The sequence below is a fragment of the Triticum dicoccoides genome, chromosome 3A (genome assembly GCF_002162155.2).
Source record: "Triticum dicoccoides isolate Atlit2015 ecotype Zavitan chromosome 3A, WEW_v2.0, whole genome shotgun sequence".
In the NCBI taxonomy this organism is placed as follows: domain Eukaryota; kingdom Viridiplantae; phylum Streptophyta; class Magnoliopsida; order Poales; family Poaceae; genus Triticum; species Triticum dicoccoides.
In genome coordinates this window covers 453,090,348-453,113,153 of record NC_041384.1, presented here as the reverse complement: position 1 = coordinate 453,113,153, position 22,806 = coordinate 453,090,348, and the positions used below count along the sequence as shown (strand labels likewise).

The 22,806-nt window shown below is 41.1% G+C and overlaps 3 protein-coding genes across 3 annotated transcripts; 1 reads left to right on the top strand and 2 right to left on the bottom strand.

The window, feature by feature from the left end:
* Positions 1-3,143: 3,143 nt before the first annotated feature.
* Positions 3,144-7,530, bottom strand: LOC119268528 (actin-related protein 2/3 complex subunit 2A-like). The gene is made up of 10 exons (XM_037550188.1): positions 7,201-7,530; positions 7,053-7,119; positions 6,470-6,677; positions 5,522-5,691; positions 5,242-5,319; positions 4,845-4,977; positions 4,645-4,736; positions 4,249-4,305; positions 3,568-3,639; positions 3,144-3,470 (listed from the first exon to the last, which is right to left on the bottom strand). The coding sequence occupies exons 1-10, from the start codon at positions 7,260-7,262 to the stop codon at positions 3,438-3,440; spliced, it is 972 nt and encodes a 323-aa protein (XP_037406085.1). The 5' UTR covers positions 7,263-7,530; the 3' UTR covers positions 3,144-3,437.
* A 114-nt stretch (positions 7,531-7,644) lies between these two features.
* LOC119268527 (membrane-bound transcription factor site-2 protease homolog) lies at positions 7,645-12,832 on the top strand. Its single transcript, XM_037550187.1, has 10 exons — positions 7,645-7,799; positions 7,981-8,046; positions 8,580-8,646; positions 9,281-9,355; positions 9,425-9,528; positions 9,711-9,858; positions 10,741-10,821; positions 10,896-11,357; positions 11,500-11,829; positions 12,299-12,832. The coding sequence occupies exons 1-10, from the start codon at positions 7,696-7,698 to the stop codon at positions 12,467-12,469; spliced, it is 1,608 nt and encodes a 535-aa protein (XP_037406084.1). The 5' UTR covers positions 7,645-7,695; the 3' UTR covers positions 12,470-12,832.
* A 48-nt stretch (positions 12,833-12,880) lies between these two features.
* Positions 12,881-19,621, bottom strand: LOC119268526 (CTP synthase-like). Its single transcript, XM_037550186.1, has 20 exons — positions 19,319-19,621; positions 18,261-18,427; positions 17,225-17,275; positions 17,012-17,129; positions 16,751-16,807; positions 16,578-16,642; positions 15,955-16,038; positions 15,794-15,844; positions 15,652-15,714; positions 15,490-15,536; positions 15,323-15,401; positions 15,134-15,196; positions 14,744-14,833; positions 14,616-14,654; positions 14,303-14,530; positions 14,122-14,207; positions 13,955-14,003; positions 13,777-13,857; positions 13,608-13,701; positions 12,881-13,511 (listed from the first exon to the last, which is right to left on the bottom strand). Exons 1-20 carry the CDS (start codon positions 19,434-19,436, stop codon positions 13,300-13,302), a joined length of 1,842 nt encoding a protein of 613 aa, XP_037406083.1. The 5' UTR covers positions 19,437-19,621; the 3' UTR covers positions 12,881-13,299.
* Positions 19,622-22,806: the final 3,185 nt, after the last annotated feature.

Below are 22,806 nucleotides of genomic sequence, written 5' to 3'. Positions count from 1 at the left end.
CACCATCTATCAAATACGTTCGGTACTTGATCGGGAAAGATTGTAAAGGTGTACGACTATATCAACCGTGTTCATAAACGCTTCCGCTTTCGGTCTACGAGGGTACGTAGACACACTCTCCCCTCTTGTTGCTATGCATCTCCTAGATAGATCTTACGTGATCGTAGGAATTTTTTTGAAATACTGTGTTCCCAACAGATGGTCCTCGCACAATAGCAAATTGAGATTGCAAAATCCCAAAAGCCCTCTCAACATCTTGTCTAGTGGCCGCTTGTGCATTGTGAAAGACGAGTTCTTTCTTACCTTCGGATTTTGCAACCGGCTTGACAAATGTACTCCACCTTGAGTAAATACCATATGCAAGATAGTACCCATAGTTGTATGTGCGGCCATTTGCTTCGGAGGTCATTGGTGGTGCTTCTCCATTGGCTAACTTGGCAAACAGAGGTGACTGGTCAAGCACGTTGATGTCGTTGCAAGATCCAGGCATCCCAAAATATGCATGGCAAATCCATGTTTCATGATCGGCAACTGCCTCAAGAATGATAGTGGCATACTTCCCACGACCCTTGAATTGTCCATGCCATGCTTTTGGGAAGTTCTTCCATTTCCAATGCATGCAATCCACATACCCGAGCATACCTGGAAACCCTCGAGCTTTATTCATCTCCAAAAGCCTCTGAGTGTCCTGAGCATTGGGTGCTCTCAAGTACTGTGGATCAAACACTTCTACCATAGTCATTGCAAATTGCTTGACATAGAAAATAGAAGTGCTCTCTGCCATCGCCAAGTTTTCATCAATGTAATCTGTAGGAACACCATATGCTATCATGCGTAAAGCGGCAGTGACCTTCTGTTCAGTGCTATGGCCAAGCAACCTGGCACGGTTCCTTCTCTGCTCGAAGGCCTGATTATGCTGCTTCACAGAATTGCAAATATGGATGAACAAGTCTTTCGACATTCTGAAATGGCGTCGAAAGTATTTCTCCGGGAAAACAGGTGGTGATCCAAAGTAGTTGCGCATCAACCGTTTGTGTGCATCAATCCGTTCTCTCCGAATGAACGCACGACCATAGACGGGAACCACCGTGCTTTGGCTTCTACCGCTTGTGCATGGCCACTAGCATAGCAATGTCCTCTTCTCCATGCAAATCAAATTCCTCGTTCGACGATGAATCACCCACTGATGAGGAGTAACCACCGTCAAACATATTATCCAATCACAATTTAAATCATGAACTTTCGTCGTTTTCTTACCTTGGGGAATTCCGTCGAACACCACCTTGTGCGTGGGGTGGAAGAAGATGGCCGACGGTTGGATTGGTCGCTGCTGCGGACGGCTGCGCAAAGGAGAAGGGAGCTCGGCGGCTGGTGGAGAGGAGCTATACGGGCTGCCGGACCGCCGGAGTCGACGAATCCAGCTGCGGCTGCTTCCCGAAACGACAGCGCCGGGGCGGCTGTGAGACGCCCTCCGGCAGGGGAGGCGATGCGGGCTAGGGCGACAGCGGTGATTTGGGGCAGTGGCAGCGGCGATTTCCGGCGGTGCGAGCGGGCGGTCGCGAGCGCAAAGGCAAATAAAGAATTGGCGGTTGGTCGTTTCGCAGGCGGCCACGGTTTTATATCAGATGTATATCGTGATGTAAATTTGCATATGTTCCCAGATTTGGTACCAATTTATGAGAATTTGGACACGCGCGTCCACGGACATATCCAACACCGCGTTAACCGACAAAATTGATTCGGATACGGCCGTTCAGACATTTGTGGCACGGCGTTACAGATAACCTTACTTAGTCTTTTTGGTAACACATCGCAACTGGGATCAATCCATCTTTACCTTATTAATAAAGCGACTATCGCTTCTGGTCATCCGTCATTAAAATTATCCTTCAAGTTATTAAAAATTATCCATCAATGGCATCCATAAGTAGGAAAACGATTCGTTTTTTATTTCTTAACTCGCCACCGATAGCTCTTGGTTCATCTAACGAAACACCCTTACACAACACAAGGCAACAAACCAGCCTACTGGTCTGGGTGTTTCTCCACCATCCAGGAGACTTGGGTTCGAAACTCGGTTATCCTCATTTTTGTAGCTTTTTTTCGCGAATTTCAGTTGGCGTAGTATAGAGCTATTTCGCCAAGTGTCGCTTAACAGATGGTCTACAAGGTACAATACGGTCAAAATATTCTCTTTTAATTCTTTTTTTGCAGATTCAAGTATTTTTTAAATATTTATATCTTTCAAACCCCAACTCCAAATTTAGCATGCTAGATATTTATATCCTCATTTTTGTAGCTTTTTTTCGCGAATTTCAGTTGGCGTAGTATAGAGCTATTTCGCCAAGTGTCGCTTAACAGATGGTCTACAAGGTACAATACGGTCAAAATATTCTCTTTTAATTCTTTTTTTGCAGATTCAAGTATTTTTTAAATATTTATATCTTTCAAACCCCAACTCCAAATTTAGCATGCTAGATATGAAAATCGCCCAGAAAATTTTGCAGATTCTAAATATAATGTTATCTTCCATGTTAATTATTTTTAAAATTATTTTTATGTTGCACCCTTAATTAGTACTTTCCTTTTTTATTAAAGACACGAATGTTTCTTACTCCCTTTTTTTATACGTCCCTTATTACCAGATTTTCATCCATCATTTGTTCGTCCATTTGCACATAAAATAAAAAATAAAATAAAATATGTTCATAATTTTAAAAACTGTTTGCAAATAGTACAAAATGTTCATGAATTCAAAAAATATTTTTAATTTTAGAAAATGTTCAAAATTTTGAAAAAGTGTTCACAAATTTTGAAAATGTTCATGATTTCAAATATGTGCACGAGTTTTAAAACATGATCATGATTTCACGAAATTGAGAGTGATAGTGTATCTCGATGATGCAACAAAATGTAACCATGGCCATTGAAGATTATGAAAAAAAAAATCTCCCGTTGCAACGCACGGGCTCTTTTGCTAGTTAAAATAAAAGTTGATGAAATAAAGCTACGGACATTGGCAGAGTGGTAGGGGTTGCATTGTGTAGCGAGTAGTTAGTGCTGTTTCTTGTTTAATTTAGTGCTCTTCCTTGTGTAAATGGACTCGTTTTCTTCTACAAAACTATGGTACACAACCTGCTGCGTACTCTAATTTTATTTTCTTGTGGAAAACCATGTGCAAAATAGCGTCAGGACGTATGCACCGAGATTTACAAAGACCAATTAAATCTCACCTATTCCTCAAGTCGAATTTCAACCATAAATACAGTATCCTCCCGGAACAAACAAACAAACAAGCGATGGGCCACAGTAGGGTGCTCATGTTGTCTCAACGGCTGCCACCCGAATCTTACCGGAAGTTGAAACAAAGTGTTCTACCAGTAGCACCCATGATGGAAAGTTGAGCAAAACCTTCATATATTTGCCCGAGTCTTCCTTCAGTGATTAGAGTTGCCTTCGTGCTTCATGCTCTGCGGGGAGAGAGTTTGAATCAGTGAAATATGCACACATGCAAATACGATACGTGCCTTCTTTTCAAATACAAGTTTGGTTGATATTTGCACAAACCAGTCTCCTAAAAGACCCGCCATGTACCAACTTCTTCAGCTTCTCTGCATCGGATTTAGCACGGTCCAAAGCCTGCAGCCATAAGCAAACCATCAAGACATAATTCCATAGCGCTTTCATTTACGGGATATTCCATGTTCAACCATTATCTTGTTTCATTAACATGATCCCTTCATACCACGTAATCTAACTCTCAATGTGCTTTTCGAAATTGGCGTCTGCTAGATGGGGACAATTCAAATTCAGTTTCATTCTCGCCTTTTAAAGCTTAAGTCGATAACAATTGGAAGATCATCATCCTTTGACTCGAGACTTCCCATGACTAGCAATTTGACTTACTATAAAGGCTTAGATCACACCTATTTAATCTCATGATTTTCAACATTTCAGTTCGTTATTATTTTTGTTAGCTTCTTCCTTCTTGCAAACTCAGGTGAACTACTAGATATCCAATTTTTTACCTGCCTTAAAAACATAATTAACAGCAGGTTAACATCATGATCATAGTCTCCTCTGTTCTATTATACTAAACCCACATTTGCTACTATAACTATACAGGCCGAAAAGGTACTGAATAATTGAAGTTTTGACTAAACCTAGCAAACTTATTGGATAACTGAAGTAAAGATTTTACAAGGTGTATAAAATGCTTTGATTCAGTGAAACAGTGTTTATATTTACCTGGATCAGAGACTCAACTCTACGCCTCATCCTGGTGTGCATGAATCCTTCAGAACACTGCGATACACCAAATAGCAGCAGTTGAGTGCTTGCAATGTTATGATAACATACCACTTATGGTGGTAGCTATGTATATGTAAAGCAGAAGAAAAGTGTTTCACAAAATTGACATCATGCTGGAGCAGGCTTAATAAAACTGTTCCCAGTTGGTTCCAAGGCTGGCTAACCCAAACTAGCTTAAATCAGAAAACCAGCTTGTATTTTCCTACTTGTAAAATGTAAAGGTAAGATTGATGGGAAATCTGCAAAGTGGCTACTGCTGACTGGTTCACAGCTATTTCAGGGATCCACGAACTTGATAAATATGAAACCAGGCCATGAAAACAAGGGCGTTACCTTTACATGGTAGCTTACATAAGCATGGAAGGTTAACAAACTCCAAACTGTTTTGTCTAGCTTTCTACCCTCAACATGCCGAGGGAAAACAACTGCCATAAAGAAAGGCTGTGAGACAAATTTATATATTTTTATTTTTGAGGGTAGAAAACTGATATCTTGGAAGAATATGAAAAACTATTGCCAGAAATACACATTACCAAAAGTAACAAAACCAGCATTTGCATCAAGTGCATCAGCATTCACGCCTTTTAACTCAAGAGGTGGTACTGGAGACCACATACAGGAAGGGGCATTGTTAAGTGCAGCAGTCCGCCTTGCTTCTACAAATTCCTACACATAACCATCCCAAATTTTAAGTACATTCAGCAGAGTGCTCCCAGGAAATTGTGTCTTACCAAACGGCTTTGCATAAGATAGTTATGTAAACATTGAAATTCACCAAATCTTCAAACTCATGAATCTGGTACGGCAAATATATTCATTAATCATAAAATGACAGCAGTGCTGAAAGACTAAATATCAGTCTAACATAGATGAACATAAAAGGTCAAAAGAAGAAACTGAAGCCACAAAAGCTATAAGTGTCCATAATACCTGCAAAAACGAAGTTGCTAAGACAATATCAATCGAATCCTGGAACCTCATTGGGTATACAACCGTAACTTTGTCTGCCTGGGAAAAAATAATTTCATCGAGTGAATATGCAGAAGATACAATTAAGAACCGACACTAAAAATCAAATACACAAATAATTTGAAATAATAAAATATGTCTACCAACAGATTCACAAAGCAGCCAGGAGTTAGTAGCCACAAAACGGTGATGTTTCAGTGTAATATACCCAGATTTGAGATGTCTAATCTGAAAGTCATACCTGGGGAGCAAGGAAGAATGATTCATTAGGACGGTGAACAAGGGCAACCAGCTTATCCACGTTAGGAGCCACTGTCTTTGAAGCTAGATGCCTGAGCAGAAGCTTCAGCGGTGCACCCAGCACAACCTCTCTCACAGATGCAATTTGTGTCAAGACAACATTCCGCTGCTCTGGAACATAAGAAATGCAATAGGTAGTTAGATGGCAATTTCAACTGAGAGCATGAACTAGACAAAATAGAATGTTATGATTCGGGCAGGCTTGACCAAAACCAAAAAATTGCAGATTGTACTTCAACCAACTCCCTTGTTCCGAAAAATAAGCAATTAATCATGCAACCAACAGTGTGATTGGCCCAAGTACGGGAAAATCACCAACAATGAAAAACTAGTAAAGAGGCTCGGCATCATTATGACACCACAAACTTAAAAATGCAAATGAGTTGACTTCAGTGGAAAGATAGAATTGATATCCAGAACCCATTACTGAGCTCCTGCAAACAAGACTATAGGAAAGTTAAGGTTTCATATTAACTAAGGCGAGTTCCACATCCCTTCCATTTAGGCATTTTCACACACAAAAATAAAACTGCTTCCATGATCTAGGCAAACAACATCCGTGTCCGAGTCCTGGGCAAACAAGTGTGTAATACAGTACATATCTGACGTATTTCTGAAGATTATAAACTCCAGGGTATCTACATCTACATTTTTTTTTTTCGAACCGGGCATTTACCCCTTTCTATTACTAAGAACGGAAATACAAACCAGTTCAAGATAACAGGAGGAGATATCTACATCTACATGTGAAAAGATGAACTTGTTTCCAACCATCACTTGCACTAAAAGTATTATTTTGCCCATGGAGAACATCTAAGATAGACACCACCAGCTAATGATCATGTAGCACAACAAGACAATGATAACCTTGGAAAGGGAACTCTAGAACCTTCATCTGTCGGAAGCTTTGTTAAGTTTATCTTCATTGTGAGATCAAAGCAGTCCTTTGGAGGATCAAGAATTTGAACCACTGCCCCATAAGCCGCCTTTATAGCATCAATAGCACCAAGAGGAAGCCCGTCATACAGAATAGCCTCAGGAGGTGCAAGGGGCAATGCCACTGATAGCACCATTACCTTCGGATTCCTCATTGAAAACTGCAACAGAAGTCTAATGTCCATCAGTATACAGAGCATAAGCTGACCACTGGTTGCAAACAATAGCAATGGAAGCACTCCACTGTTTAGCAAATATAACTTTACTTTCAGCTTGCAATTGCAGTGCTTGAAGAACAGCATTGTCAGGATTTACATAATAGGAAGTTAGACAGCAAAGAAACCCACACTAGCACACCAAAACTTCAGTACTAAAGACACAAACATCAGCGCCAGGTAATTTAAATAAAGCCGGAATGCGGCTTCTTTAGCTCAGATTTGTTCCTACTATTACCCCCCTACACACAAAATAAATGACCTTAAGACAGCAAAACGAAATGGGCATTCAGATTCGACAGGAGGATGCTATGCACTAACCTGGACATGATACCGCACATCGTCGAACTCCACCGTGTGGCAATCGATGTCCACGCCCTTGTCGCCGCTGCAGCGCGAATACTCGCATGAGCCACATGCGATATACCTTCTGGGTCCACGAAGAAAGATCGGCTGAGCAGCGACATACCTGACGATGCGATCCTTGAGGATCTGGAGTAGGAACCTGGATGGGGACTGGAGCAGTATCATCCTCTCCTATCCCTTCTCCTGGGAACCAGCCCCGCTCGATCGCCCCTACCGAAATATGACCGGAGGCGCGGCGAAAGAGGCGCGTCACGGTGGTGCGGCCGCGCGCGCCGGAGCTTCCGTCGGCGGTGGTGCTGCGCAACCCCGATAGATCTTCGCTTCTGGGGGATCGCCGGCCGCCGCGAGATGCGATTCGGAATGGGGAGACAAACGGGCAGAAGGGAAAGAAGGAAAGTGGACAAGGAGCGGAGGTGCAAATGTGGGAAACCGAAGGGGCTTCTTTGCAAAAACTGTCTGTGCCTTCAGCCTCAGACTGAGAGTTCCGCCAAGATCTGCCCTCCGATGTAGATCCGACGGCGTGCTAAGTACCCAACTATTTTTCCGGAATAATACCTGCGGTGGCCAAGCCGACGACTCGGTGCTTCTCCGCTCTCAAATGATCGGCGGCGGCGGCGGACGCAGCCGGCGGCGCGGGCGCGCGTCGGTGACCCTGCCCTCGGGCCCCGCCGCGAGCCGCACTGAGAGCTCCGTCTCCTGCTGGTAAGGCAATCCACACGGTCTCTCTCTCTTCTGTCCCGATTTCTCCCCAGCTAAACTTACCCAATCCACTCGATCTAAATCAGCTTTGATTTAGCTTCCTGTTTCGTTGTCGTCATTTTATGTTAGTATTAGTACAGAAAGTGGCTGTTATGCTCACTTATTGTGCCCATGCGAACTTCAGGTATTGTGAGTACAAAATTTATGTCTTCAACGACATGATATTCAATTTGGGGTGGAAACATGCTAGGTATGCTTTATCTTAGCCCTTGAAGTTTTTATAATTCTGCATTTTTTCTCATTTGTGCAAATTCCACATAGCTCCGATTTTCCTTGGCATCTGTACAAAGATAAGTACCATTTACATTAACCAAGTCAAGTCATTGTATCTGTTTGCGACATTTCTTTTGCATGGCTTGAATCATATATCTATCTTACGACACACCCATGCTATCCACATGTGTAGATAAACAGTTAGTTCGACACATCAAGTCATTTTGGAAGAATTTTGTCCACACACCACACCAAAAGTTAAAATATGTTCTGGCAGATCTGGCATGCTAAAGGTCGATGACAAATTTAGCACCTGATAGCAATGTTTAATTCCTATTTTTCTCTGGAAAACTTAAGCATATACGATGTACTTATTTTGTTGGCTGAGAAGAATATTCTGATAAGAGCCATCTTACTATGAAGATCACATAATTTCCCTTGTTACTCACAATTTAGAGCTTAGTCATTGATTGTACTTAAATTTATACCGAGTTAATTATTTTTTTGCAGATACACCAGAGCATGGTTTTCATTAGGAGTTTATTTCTCTCTCGTTGCTTTAGTTGGTATATCTTTGGTAAGTTAACTCTCATTATTATGGCAAATAATGAAATGTAGTTGTTCCGATTATTATGTTTGTTCCAAAGTTCGATAGTATACCTCTGTGTCATGAATCTCACAATATCATGCCATGTTGCTGCTTAAATAATTTTATTTTTGACTTGAAAAATTTATGATACTTGCTGATTATGTGATATATTCATCTGTATGTGACCTTGGTATCTTGATACCTACTTCAGAGAGCAGATAGGGCACTGAGATTTTTCACTCAGTTCCCTGAATATTTAACGGCTATTTTTATGGTAACTAACATTCACATAAGTGTGTGAATAGAGCTGAAATTGGCGCCTCCGATAATCCTGATCCTATTCAGAAAATCATATAAAAATGCTTTGTTTTCTTCATCCGCCAAAAGGGAGTTTGTTTCTGGTTTTCCACCTTCATGGCCTGCCTTTTCCACACAAAGATTTCATTGCAGCTCTAGTAGCCATCACAAAAATATTGAAATTGTTGCCTATATTAATAAATCCATTAATGCTGTCAATCTGTATCTTCCTAGTTCATTGGTTCCTGAGATGGCTACAGTAGGTAGTTAACATACCATTTCTATTCAATTTTGGATTGTTATATTGTTCTGTTGCAATTTTCAGTTGCTATTGTGGGATCCAATTGGTGCATTATATTTTAGACGCGGATCCATTAGCGCCTGGTTACCAAATATACTGGTGAGGAGACATGCTTCGTTCTTTCAATTTTCCAAATCAACCACTCAGCACGCGTTTCACTCATTGTAGGCTCCCAGCTTCAGCGGATCAATAATGGACACCTCAATCATCATAGCATCAACAATCTTATCTATTGCTTTTCATGAATTCGGACATGCTATTGCAGCTGCAAGGTCTATCCCTCATCTGCTCGTGCACCTTTTTTGTGAGATGTGTTGCCTGTGCTTAAATGTATCTTCCGTTCTTTGATACTCTAAAACTCTGAGTGTTGTTTCATAATATTACTTCCACCTACTGATGTTTTTTTTGGCACACTATTGAATTGCTGGTATGTTCATTGCTCAATATGCTACAGCGAGGGTGTACAGATGGAATATGTTGCAATATTCATGGCTGTACTTTTTCCTGGGGCATTAGTTGCTCTGAACTATGACCTGCTTGAGAATCTACCCCTCTTTTCAATGCTTCGGATATATTGCGCGGGAATTTGGCATAATGTTATAGTAAGTTATCCTGATTTGCATGAATTAATTTCAAAGTCTTCCCGCAAACATCTATTTTCAATATGTGTGGTATGCCATGCTAAATTATAGAGACCCTTAGTGCTCAGATAAAAAGAATCACATGTAACTTGTATTCTTGCTGCAAACATCTATTTTCAATATCTGTGGTATGCCATATTAAGTTGTAGTGACCCTTGGTGCTCAGATAAAGAGAAGCACATATATCTAGTATTCTTGCAGTAACGAGGACATCAAACAAGAACTAAGAACAATTAGCTTTATGTTGATTGGCATAAGATACAATTGGATGCCTCAGTTAGACGATTGCCCAACAGATATTGGAAATTTAGTATCCTACAGTGGGTAATCATGCACTAATATCCTCATACTGGTAATAAATAGATTTATCCCTACAAATTTGTTGTGGAATATATTAGCATGTATATGTCTATAGTAAACCATTGGGAAAATTTTCCTTGACCGAGACATCTGATAGCTGATTTTGGTCTTTACTAGTAGGTTGTTTTACCATACATTTCTTGGTATACTTTATGATTAACCAGGGCCTGAGAGGTATGAAGTATGAACCGGATAACAATAATTGCTTGTATAATAATGATAGTTGACATCAGGTCAGAGAAGTGTGACACTAGCTAGAAACTTCTGCATGAGCATTTAAGTACATGATGATACAGATCAAGGTGTACTGGATTATAAGCTTTGTATACCTTACCATCTGCACACACTTCCAATCTTAGATGTGGCACCATGGAGGTTTTTAATTGTATACTTGTATACCTTACCATATTTTAGAAGTACCATTTCTGCAATATTCTCATAAGCCTCGTAATGATGTAGCTGTTATGATTTCATGTTAAATAGTTTTGTGCAGCATGTGTGCTGATGGCATTATTACTTCCTTTGGTCCTCTGTCCTCTCTACGTGAGTGGTGATGGACTTATTGTAAGTCTGTTTCCTTTCACTTCTCATCATTTTTTATCTCCGCAATCTTGCGATTCTAAATGGCTGCATAACAGGTCATGGGAGTCCCACAATCATCTTCTCTGTCAAGGTCATTGTCTGTTCATGATGTTATCTTGTCTGTGGATGGTCTGAACATAAGAAGAACTGACGATTGGATGAAAATGCTGGCTCAAGGCACTGTAGAGAAAACCAGTAGTCATGAGTTTCTTGGTGGTTCTAAGAGCTATGGTGCTACTAATTCTGGCAAAGGTTATTGTGTCCCCAACTCATGGATGGATGCAAGCAAGAATCTCTGGCAGATAAATGACAAGCTATCTTGCCCAGATGAACTGATAGTGTTTGGGAAATTTTCCTGTAATGGCTCCGCGTATTTTCCTGGGACTGACAAAGTAAGTGACAAGAAACAAACTGAGGACTTGTATTGTTTGATTGCAAAAGACGTAGTTAAACTTAAAAAATGTGGAAATGGATGGCGTGGTACAGAAGATGATGACAGTAACTGTACCTGTTTGGAGGTAAGATTTTTGTTGCGAGTATTACTACAATGTCATAATGAATTTGGAGTCTTCATGCATAATCTTGAGGAATTTTTCCCTTGTAGTAACAGTAATCCTTTTTGTATGATTTACCAACTGTGTTTTTTATTAATGCTGGCAGGAGGAGTACTGCTTGGTACCTGTTCTTACCCCTGGGTTTTCATGGATAGAGATCTCCTACGCCAGGCCATATTCTTTGGAGTGTTTACAGAAAGAAGGAAATTTATCGTCATCACATGCTACAAATGATAACTTCGGTCCGAGTCCCTGTGGGGGAACCTTTGTTTATGTTGGTGATCTGTCATCGACAGCAAGTTCTGTTAAGTTATCCCCCTACAGGCCCCGATGGGCATTCTTCCTTCTTATTGCAGATGTTCCCTATATCTTGGAAAATTGTTTAAGTTGTTTGCTTCATGTGTCTGCGGCATTGGCTGCCGTTAACTGCCTACCGGTAAGTCCTTCATTTACTGAACTTTTCTTTGATATTGGGATTACCGTATATATTTCTTTTTTGTGCATACGAAACAAGTTGGTTTTTGGACACTACTCTTCTCGTATACTCCCTCTGTTTCTATATCTCTCTCCAGAACTCCACATGCATACTCACCGAGGGTATTAAGAAATCTAAGGAATTCAGGACCTATAAGTTACAGCAACTATGTAATCCTTTTCAACGCATAAAGTAGGGGTAGGGAGTGAAAACATTTCAATAACTACACCCTTGATTCCCTAAATGGACAACTATTTTGAAACAAAGACCCACAAGGGCAAAGAGAGATACTATAACAAAACAGAGGAAGTACTTTGGTCGTCCGGTTTTATAGTTGCATGTCTTCAGTTTGAACTTAAACATGTTTGCCTACTGCGTCTCAAGAGACAGGAGTACTCTTCTGGTACCTAACCATGTAAAGGATGAACAGGTATACTTTCTAGATGGGGATGCGATTTTGGAGACTGCCTTACGCTACGTTGCTTGGTTTAACCGGAGACAGCAGCGGGTGATTATTAAGGTCTGCCGCTTTCTGTGGACCGTCCTATCCATCATCATGTTCTCAAGGTTCTTATATTCCATGACAGTATATTATGGCTAATGTACAACTCCGTATCATGGGGTTCTCTCTAAATTATCCTTGCAAGAATTCATTAACATAGTAGCAGTCAGCTGTATGAGAGATATCACAAAACTGGCCTGCAAGATGCCTCGTTATGAAACAATGGCACTCTGACATTGATAAAAGTTGATTCAATATGGCCCCTTAGAAATAGTACAAGTACTTCACTACATTCCATGTGCAAAATTTTGGATAATTCCACGGCTTGTAGGAATTTTGGAGACAAGGAATAGAGTGGGTATATTAGGAGCTCAGTTCAATACCCATAACTGTCAATCTTTAGTAGAGTATAGGATTTAGTGCAATTTATTGGAAATAAATAAAGTGAGACTATTACTAGCACTCAACATTAAAGTGATACATATTGTTGATTCAGAAAGATAACTATTAGACCAAGTAAATCTGGTTTCCATTCATTCGGTCCACTGAAGATACAAAACAGTTTTGGGAAAACAAAAGGAATACACCACACTAGACCCTAGGGGAAACAGCCTTTGCTTCAACATGACTGGAGGACGTTCCTCGTAAAAATATCAGAAACGCGTGTTGACGGCCGGAGCTTTTTTTTTTTTTGCTAACCTTTTAGGCTAGCCAAACACTTCCTCTGGCAGCTCCAGATCCTCAATGGAGTTGCTCCAAGTGAGAGGAGATTTTCGTGGAGGGGGGGCATGCAAAACACTTAAAACACCCCTTCGCCTCCTCATTTGAGCAGTTCCAAATCCAAAACCAAAGAAATCCCGGAAAAAAGAGACGAGAGGATACGAGCAAAGCAGCAGAAACGAATGTTGTGTGACGCCGTGGCTGCTCAGTTAGATGTGGATGCCGTTGCCATTCGCGTAGCATCCGTTCACCAAACTGGTGAGTGCCTTCTTCGCGTGCCCGTTGAGGTAAGGTTTTATGGCCAGGACCGCAGTGCCGGTGCCGTTGGTGCTATATCTGGGTGGTGTCGGTTTCGAACTGATGACGCCGCAGCTGCGCTTGAGCAGCAGGTCTAGTTGTCCGGATGCTGCCGCTATTAACCCTGTGATCGTTAGATGCGTTAGTATTCAGAAAATGCAGACACCCAAGATTAATCTCAATGAACACGTGCTGTATCAAGATTAGAGTTGTGTGATACCTAAGAAAAGCGGAGATGGCTTTCCTGGTCTTGACTTGAATTCAGGATGGAATTGTGCACCGATGAAGAACACATGATTCGGCAGCTCAATGATCTGCATCCAGTAGATGAAGTTTATTCTTAAGCGCATATTGAAGATCAAAGCAACTGTTTTAACAAGTATATATACCTCCATGCGTCTTCCACTTTCATCCTTGCCAACAAATGAAAGACCCGCCTTCTCAAGCAATGGAACCATTTCAGGGTTCACCTGAAAAAACAATAAAATTATTACATCTCCACCATTATACAGAAGACTAAGGGAAGCATAGAATGATCCGTGCCGTCAAATAGTTTCATGTGTTCACCTCATATCTATGTCGATGTCTTTCATCGATGGAGGTAGCATTGCCATACCTGAGATAATTCATCATAATTATATTTCACACATAAACAGGAGTGAATATCAAACGATAAAATGCAAAGTTAAACGCAATACGATCAAGGAAGATGACCAGCGGCAGTGTTTTCTTACAGCTTTGCGGATTTGCAGTTATTGGCTAGGAAATGCGTCCTCCTTGATCCAAGGCGCATCGTCGCCCCCATTTGGGTTTTGGAGCCCTGATGAGGTGTTGTCCAAAATATATGCATTAAAAATCTGATGCTTAACAGAGAAGGACATCCAAAACAGTATGAAGTTAGCATGCACAATCTACCTCTGGCATGAAGATGACACAGGGTGATGCTGTGGCCGGGTCAAACTCTGTGCTATTTGCGCCATCTAGTTTCATAACCGAACGGGCAAACTCGATCACAGCGACTTGCATACCCAAGCAAATGCCAAGATAAGGAACATTCTTCTCCCGTGCATATGTCGCAGCGAGAATTTTGCCCTCAACTCCTCTATCTCCGAAGCCTCCAGGAACAAGCACACCGTCCGCACCCTGAGATAGAGTTTTCTTCAGATGACTCAACAGAAGTATCAAGAATTGCATCATGGCAGTAGTCAAGAATGCTAAATGTGCTAACCTTCAGTAGTCTCCATGCTTTCTGATGGGCTTCAGGGGTCTACGCAAAGCAAGCACCTCCAAAGCATCAGCGGTAGGTTCATGGAGGAAAACAAAACTAATGGGGAGCCCATACTCAACAACACCGACCTCTTTGGCTGCAGAATCTTCAAGATCACTGGAAGGAACCCACTCCAGTACAAGTTTCCTTTCCATAGCAACTGATGCGTGCAAGAGAGCCTGGAACAAGGGTCAAACAAGATAAATCAGTGAACCCTACAGTTCTAAGGTAGCAGCAGGACTGAAGGGACCTATTTGTATTTGTAGCTTAGTATGTTACTCTTTGTAATCTACTCCCTCCGTTCCTAAATATAAGTCCTTTTAAACATTTCAAATGAAATACAACATACGGATGTATGTAGACATATTTTGAAGTGTAGATTCATTCATTTTACTCCGTATGTAGTTACTTGGTGGAATCTCTAGAAAGACTTATATTTCGGAACGGAGGGAGTAGTTTGTAGTATTTAATAACTTCACCTTTAAAACAGATAGATAAGAATCCGACAGGCCGGTATATTTTCCAACCATGGCGATCTTAACCTGGAAGCAAATTGTGCAATAATTATCAGCTATAAAAAACCTATGTATATATAGAAAACAAAGGCAACATGACACCCATCACAACAGAAAAGTGTGAGCTAAAAAGAAGAGCATAAGTAATCCTACCGGAGTTTTCAGTTTGTCAAACTTGCTGGCTCTTTCGGTCCATTCAGACAACTTAGGTTCTCGATGTACTTTGCCAACACTGCATACATGAGTGGAACAAACACATTGAAATGTCACCATTGTTCCTTCATACTATCAGGTGATGAATAAACTTAAAAAATACATACAGCTGAAGATCTAAAACTTTCAGAATGGCTTCATGTGCCTTCTGGTCCTATAGAAAGAATCAAGTGTAAATTGGTTAAAAGGGGGCAGTTCCAAGTCGCACCGGTTGCAATTTTGTAAGATTCAAGTTTGGAACACATGTATTTCAAAGAAACTCATCATACCCTTAGCAACAAGGGGATATGCCAAATGTTTGTAACGTCATGGAGGTTCACAATATTTGGGATCTGCAACAAATAGGTCATTGTCAACACTATGCCAGCAAGAGACAAAACTTAAAATAGCCTTCAAATTAATCATCATTACTGGCACATTGCAGAATTGTGAGAGCTTGGTTGTCACATGTTCCTCCAGTGGCTGTCAAAATCACAGAGATGGCTGAGTGAAGCAATTTTCAGCACAAAAGGGTAATGGACCATAGAGTGCTTGCTATAAAGGAATGAAAGAATGAAGGTTAGATTGTGTACCTCGGTACTGCGGCATGCCAAAATGTCAGGTGCCAACCCAAGTCCCCTTAGGCCACGAACACTATGTTGGGTAGGCTTAGTTTTCTGCATAAATGAAAGATATATCATAATTTGCAAGAAAATGTCGAATGCAATAAACTCAGAGCAAACACGTTCGGGCACATGTCATTTTCATTGAGAAGAAAGCGCCAAAGAAGCGTGAGCGGACAAGGTTTACAAAGATTTGCAATGAGCACCTCACCCGCCAATGACAAGTCCAGAAAAGAAAAGAGAGAAAAACACGACCAACCTCACCAAACAAACCTACAACCAGCTGAGTCTGTTTTGAGAGATCCATCAATAATTCAATATATTTTTTATGTTCGTCTCCTCCTTCCCTTTTTACTATAATAACAAAGTGCCACTTTGCTTAAGCCAAATTGCATCTCAGCGGAAACTACAAGTACAATTACAGTTTCATAGTTCATATCATTCAGGAAAATGGTTTTTCAAGTACTTATATTTCTTTGCAAAAAGTACCTATTTGGCATATAGTAGTACTACATGACATGGACCTCAACAGAAGTGTGCATTGCAACAACTTCTCATTATCTTGGCTCTTTGTTCAAATGAGTAAAACATACCTGTTCACCAACTACATTTAGTACCGGAACAAGGCTGACGTGGACCAGGCAGAAGTTTCCAGGTCCTGCAACTCAGAATAAGGAAATGATGTGTCAACTTAAGCTAAATGTGTAAAAGCGAACAAATGCCAAAACAGATATGGGCATTCAGGGAAGAGCTGATCTTTACTGACCGACACGGTATGAAAATTGACCTAATGCTTCAATAAAAGGCATTGATTCAATATCCCCTGCATCAACAGTGCAACTGTCATTATGCGCGGCGAGAAAAGATTTTGTCCCTGCACTGGGCAGGCTTGCACAGCTATAGGAACAAGTGAGGGAAAATAGGCTAAACTACTTCCACATCCATGCTTCAAGTATGTGGCATTGCACCGTCAAAAAAAAGTATGTGGCATTGCAAGCTGTGCTACATGTGAAATTGTTCTGTTTACCTATAGTGCCACCGAGCTCTATTACACAAACATCAGGAGGCCCTTCTTTACCGTCGACCGGCTTTATCGCCACGCGTTCGATCCAATCCTGAATTTCATCTGTGATATGTGGCACAACCTGAAAAGGAAGATAAATCAACAGCCAGTAATCTCTTGTCATATATGCTGTTTCGCATGAATGCTCCAGCTACACAGTATATACTGAGGACAAACCTGGACGGTTTTCCCCAAGTAGTCTCCTCTCCTTTCTTTGTCAATGACAGCCTGGTGTGAGGATTTTACAAGGGAAAATGCTGTTAACTTCCAGAAGATAGAACCAGCACCTGCAATTGATAATTAAAAGAACCCCAAAAAAGTTCGAATACAAAAAATCAACCGGCAACCTAGTTGCCTTGTCAAAGGTGTCAAGTTGACCAGGTAGGTTTCTAAGACAAGCTGTAAAACTGATACGTACTTGATTTGTTTTTCCGTAAGACAACGTTGTCATACTGGTGTAGGTTTCAACTGTAAACGGCCGGCTAACTTAAACTGTCATACTGGTGTAGGTTTCAACTGTATTTGTGAAACCTAGTTGCCTGGTCTACTTTGCAACCCGTAGAAAACTCAGGTGGTCAACAGTAGAAAGATTCTTTTATTCACTAGTGGTAATTGACAGGAGCAGCCTGCAGAGCATCGTCTGTACAATTAAGCCACCATGTGACAGGTTGAATCTTATACTCCCTCCATTCCAAAATATAGTGCGCCTGCGCTTCCCGAGGTCGAACTTTGACCATAAATTTAACGAACAAGACCGAATGCGGCGGGAGAAAAAGTTACATAATTAAAAACTTCTTTCGAGTACAAATTCACTGATATAACTTTTGTTCCCGCCGCAATCGGTCTTGGTAGTTAAATTTACGGTCAAAGTTGAAGCACGGGGATAGAGGAAGCACTACATTGTGGAATGGAGGGAGTATCAGTAGCCCCCGACAAGGGTGGCAGAGTGGAGGACCGGATGATTCTGCACATGCATATGATTGTACCGCAGTAGATCTTACGATGAAACGTAAAGCGAATCAATAAGGATTTGTGGGTTCCATGCATGATATTCGGTGAATCAAATGCTCAAACATAATTTGCAGATATCCTGAAAGTTGCCGGGAAAGCCCTTTCCCCTTTGTTCAAAAGGGAACGTATAGACGAATTTTTTGACTTGATGGCACAATCTCATTGCACATGCATATTAGGACTAACGAATCTAGTAAGTTACCTGATAGACCTTTCCTGTGGTTATATTGTGGTCACGGGTCAATTTGATGTCCAGAAAACGTTCATAGTTCCCAAGGTCCAAGTCCACCTCTCCACCGTCTTCCAAAACGTAGACCTCGCCGTGCTCGATCGGAGACATTGTGCCAGCGTCGGTGTTGAGGTATGGATCTGCATGCAGATGAGCAGTCACAGCAGACGAAGCAGGATGAGAAATTAACAAGAAGGAATAATGGCCACCTAACATAAAATGGAATAAATGGTTTCTTTAACCCCTTCACCAACTTGTATTATGGAAACCTTGCAACTAAAGTCTTGACCTGAGCTAACTAGTACTAACAGGCGAACACCACGTATCAGTCATTCTTTTTTCTTCTCTGCCGAGTCATCTCGAGTGAACCGAAACAACCGCACTTTTCGTAGGGAGAAGAAAAGGAACAGTACAGGGAAATTAGTCAGGGAAAATTAATGCATGGGATGTCATAGTAAGAGGAGATGATTTCGTGCGTTGGAAGGAACCAAGATGGCGACACCGGCATGAAGATCGGGTATCCGCTTCATAAAGATGGACGGCAATGAGTGACCAAAAGGAAACCGGGGAAGAAGATTGCCAGGAGAGGAGAGTGGTGCAAGACTGAGCTGCCGATTAATTAGAAGAAAAATGCAAAGACTGGCGCACAAGAGCTTTGTAAGAACCAGCTGTAAAAAGATCAAGGGCAACCAAGCGCGTTGGCACAGGTGGCTGCCACGCGGCCCCAAGCTGCAGGCCCCGGACACATTTTGGAATGCTGCTGCTGCCTTATCCTAGTACGACTACACTAGACTAGCTTGTTCTAGCGAGAAAAGCAAGGGTGGTGCTTTGTTTTTGGACCTCTGGGCACCAGCATACGGGAGGCAGGACAGATCAAAAGCCGCGTTAAAAATCCATTTTTTAATCTTTCCGTGTCTGGGTTCGCGGCGGTTACTTCTGTGCTGGAAGGCCAAAATTAGAGCTTAACCTTCCAGAGAAACAACCGGCACGGGGACGGGGGATGGGAAGGAATGGGGTGAATGGCTACGTACCGATCTTGATGGTGGTGACGCGGAGGCCGCAGGCCTTGAGCACGGCGCCGATGCTGCTGGCGGTGACGCCCTTGCCCAGCCCGCTCACCACGCCGCCGGTCACCACCACGTACTTCATCGCCGTCCCGACCCCCGACTTGCTCCCCCGGTGTATACGGTTCTTGGCTGGCTCTGCGTAACCAACCGCGGTTGAACCAGAGGAGGTAAGGACGAGGAGGAGCAGACGGGCTAGTGCTCGAGTCCTCGCTCTGCTCTAGGGGCTGGGGCGGTGGAGAGTCGAAAGGTTTAAGGCTGGGGAATGGAACGGAACGGAGTGGGAGTAGCTCTGGGAGACGAGGGCTTAAATAAAGGCTTCCTCGGGACGAGGGCACAGATCTCAACTGAAAACTCCCCCTCTGTCTCCACAAAATTAACTAATAATCACAAGAGAAATGGGTCAGGGCTCGCTGCCACACAGGACTACTATCTTCCGTCCTGATTTATTGGTACTCTTTGCAATTTATGTCAAAATTTGACCAAAAGTTTAACTAATAAAATGTTAATGCATGTAAAAAAATATATTATTGGATTTGTATTTAAAAAAAAATTCAATGATATAATCTTTGATGACATGCATAAATATTTTGTTAGTTAAATCTATGACCAAATTTTGGTACTATAAAATACTATGGGGACCAGTAAACCATGACGGAGGTAGTAGTATTATGCTCCCTCCGTTCAGAAATACTATAATGTTTTGAATATTTCAACATGAACTATACATACAGATTAAAATGAGTGGACGCTCACCGAGCAGCCACCCCCAGATTAAAATGAGTGAACAAATATATTAAAATCCGTCCATATATATTTGAATCAGAAAAAAGTTGGGACCTCTTATAATAGTCAATGGAGAGCTAGAGTATTGGAGTTCTGTTCAAGAGAGGGATGCAACGACTAAGTGTTGGTAGTTATGAAATGACATATGAGTTCGAGCTCGCATTTGAATTTTGTTACACTATGCAAATATAATTACTAATGGTCATAGTTATAGTAATGCATGTAAATTTAATGTAATCTTTTTTTCGGGAGTACGCCAATGACGTACCGTATTTTTATAGTAGAAGAGAGAAATAATGTTTACAAGAATCCATGCGAGACGAGAGTGCCTACACGGGAGCTCCGGCTCCAAGAGAAAAACAAAAGACTACTTTCTCACAAATCTATCTAGCCCCTCAACTCCTTTAAATCAGAAAAAAGTTGGAACCTCTTATAATAGTCAATGGAGAGCTAGAGTATTGGAGTTCTGTTCAAGAGAGGGATGCAACGACTAACGGTTGGTAGTTATGAAATGACATATGAGTTCGAGCTCACATTTGAATTTTGTTGCACTATGCAAATATAATTACTAATGGTCGTAGTTATAGTAATGCATGTAAATTTAATGTATGGCATGTCATCTAAACCACAATAACCTCTTTTTTTTTCAAAAGTATGCCAATGGTGTACCGTATTTTTATAATAGAAGAGAGAAATAATATTTACAAGAATCATTGTGAGACGAAAGTGCCTACACGGGAGCTCCGGCTCCAAGAGAAAAACAAAAGACTACTCTCTCACAAATCTATCTAGCCCCTCAACTCCTACTCCCGCCTTCTACCACAATAACCTTTCATAACCAAGAATTGTATCGTGGACGCGGGGCAAACCTAGGTATGGTATATCCATTGGGACGAAGATTTGCGGCATGCAAGCACGGGGGCAGTGAGGTCCCTAGTGCCGACCTTTTATTTTGGCTTTTGATTTTCAAAGTTCTATATCTTTTAACAAAAATTTCAAATTAAGTTTTGTTTTCATATTCGTGGCGACTGACGTTTTCAAATAAGATTCAATTCATTTTGACGACTTTTAAAAATATGTTAAGTTTCAATGTTAATACTTAGTATTGCAGCCGGTAAAAATCAATTATTTTGTGTCTTTGACCGATGGAAAAAATTGCTTAAAATTATATCTCTGACGCTGTTGGACAAACTTCTCTTCAATCACTGCTACGCCAACTTTATCTCGTATATCATCATTCCAGACCTAGTCCTTCCTTGTGTGGTCACACATCGATCTCAACATGCGCATCTTCGCCACACCTAACCGTTGAACATGTGCAGTTTAGTCGGACAACACTCAGCGCCCGGTCGAATCACCGTCCTATAGAACCCGCCTTTTAGATTATATGGTACTCTCTTATCACAGAGAACATCTGAAGCTTGGTGCCACATCATCCATCTGACTTTGATTCGATGGTTCACCTCTTCATCGATATCCCTATCCTTCTGCAGCATTGACCCCAAATATCAAAAGGTGTCCCTCTGAGGCACCACCTGCCCATCAAGGCTAACCTCCTCCTAGTAGTACTGAAACCGCACCTTATGTACCCGATTTTAGTTCTAGTAAGTCTAAAACCTTTCGATGAACAGTAAATTCAAAGAGATAGTAAAAATAGTGAAACAAAATTGGTGCTATGAAATGTTACTTTCAAACGCATTTGGGAGCTCTGATTTTCTTTTTTGCCACGACCACCACAATGTGATTTCATGATGAAAATTTGCATGCACCTCAAACATTTCTTAAAGTTTGCCAAAAATTCAGAATTTTGTGATTTTTTTTGTTTCTTTTTTATTTTACTGTTCACGCCAGGAACATTCGAGCTCGAGATTAGAAAGGTACCTTTGCTGATGAGCATCCTCCTTTCTGCAAAGTAATACACTGGAAGAAAATAGTGTCAAAACTTATTGTTATGGCATGAACCTTATTCACCATCCAGTTTACCCATTTTCCTCTCTTTTTTGTAGGGCACATAGAGTTAAACTGCAAATTGTATAGATACACAACAAGACATATGAAAATATTAAAAAAAATGCATGTTCAACTTCTATCAAGAGGAGCAATCTACTGCGAAGTGAGCATAGCTCAAATAGTTAGGTTCATGGTTTAAGTCCTAAACTTGTCATGAGTGCTCGCATTTTTAGATTTATTTCAGTGTACATGCGTATATCATTTCTAAAAAAAGAGCAGTCTAGTGTCTAAACTGAACAATTTTCATTTGTTTTGTTTGCGAAATCAACTGATCTTTTTTATCTGTTATCTGCCTTTTTTTTGATTCAGTTGGATGCATTTTTTTTGTTGCACTTAAGGGCCTTATAAAATTTGAAGGCAACATCATGACATTTTTACTGCTTTCTGCCCAAAGAAGAGACATGTTTTCTACTGTAACAAATAGCAAATATTTCTCATAGAGAGATCCTATTGAAAGATAATCCCTCCGTCTCGTAATATAAGAGCGTTTGACAAACACTCTTGTATTATGGAACGGAGGGAGTACATTGGATGCTACCTAGGCTGAAACATGCCGACTAAGCGTCATGGTCATTATTATTGAAGCAAGTCATAATCTCTGGCGTTCGGTCAGGCTTAGTTTTTCTTTAATTCGCTGCTCAAATCTTCCTTCTCCACTA

Bases quoted from the DNA above. Each gene is read 5' to 3' on its own strand.
- LOC119268528 (XM_037550188.1), bottom strand. From the start codon at position 7,262: ATGATACTGCTCCAGTCCCCATCCAGGTTCCTACTCCAGATCCTCAAG. The intron at 4,306-4,644 runs GTAACGCCCTTG...GGTGTATCGCAG, and splicing joins ATGTAAGCTACCATGTAAAG to TGTTCTGAAGGATTCATGCA. The intron at 3,640-4,248 runs GTAAATATAAAC...TTATGGCTGCAG, and splicing joins GAGTTGAGTCTCTGATCCAG to GCTTTGGACCGTGCTAAATC.
- LOC119268527 (XM_037550187.1), top strand. From the start codon at position 7,696: ATGATCGGCGGCGGCGGCGGACGCAGCCGGCGGCGCGGGCGCGCGTCG. The intron at 7,800-7,980 runs GTAAGGCAATCC...TGCGAACTTCAG, and splicing joins GAGAGCTCCGTCTCCTGCTG to GTATTGTGAGTACAAAATTT. The intron at 8,047-8,579 runs GTATGCTTTATC...ATTTTTTTGCAG, and splicing joins TTGGGGTGGAAACATGCTAG to ATACACCAGAGCATGGTTTT.
- LOC119268526 (XM_037550186.1), bottom strand. From the start codon at position 19,436: ATGAAGTACGTGGTGGTGACCGGCGGCGTGGTGAGCGGGCTGGGCAAG. The intron at 15,537-15,651 runs GTATGATGAGTT...TTCTTTCTATAG, and splicing joins ATATCCCCTTGTTGCTAAGG to GACCAGAAGGCACATGAAGC. The intron at 14,531-14,615 runs GTTAGCACATTT...ACTCTATCTCAG, and splicing joins AAGCATGGAGACTACTGAAG to GGTGCGGACGGTGTGCTTGT.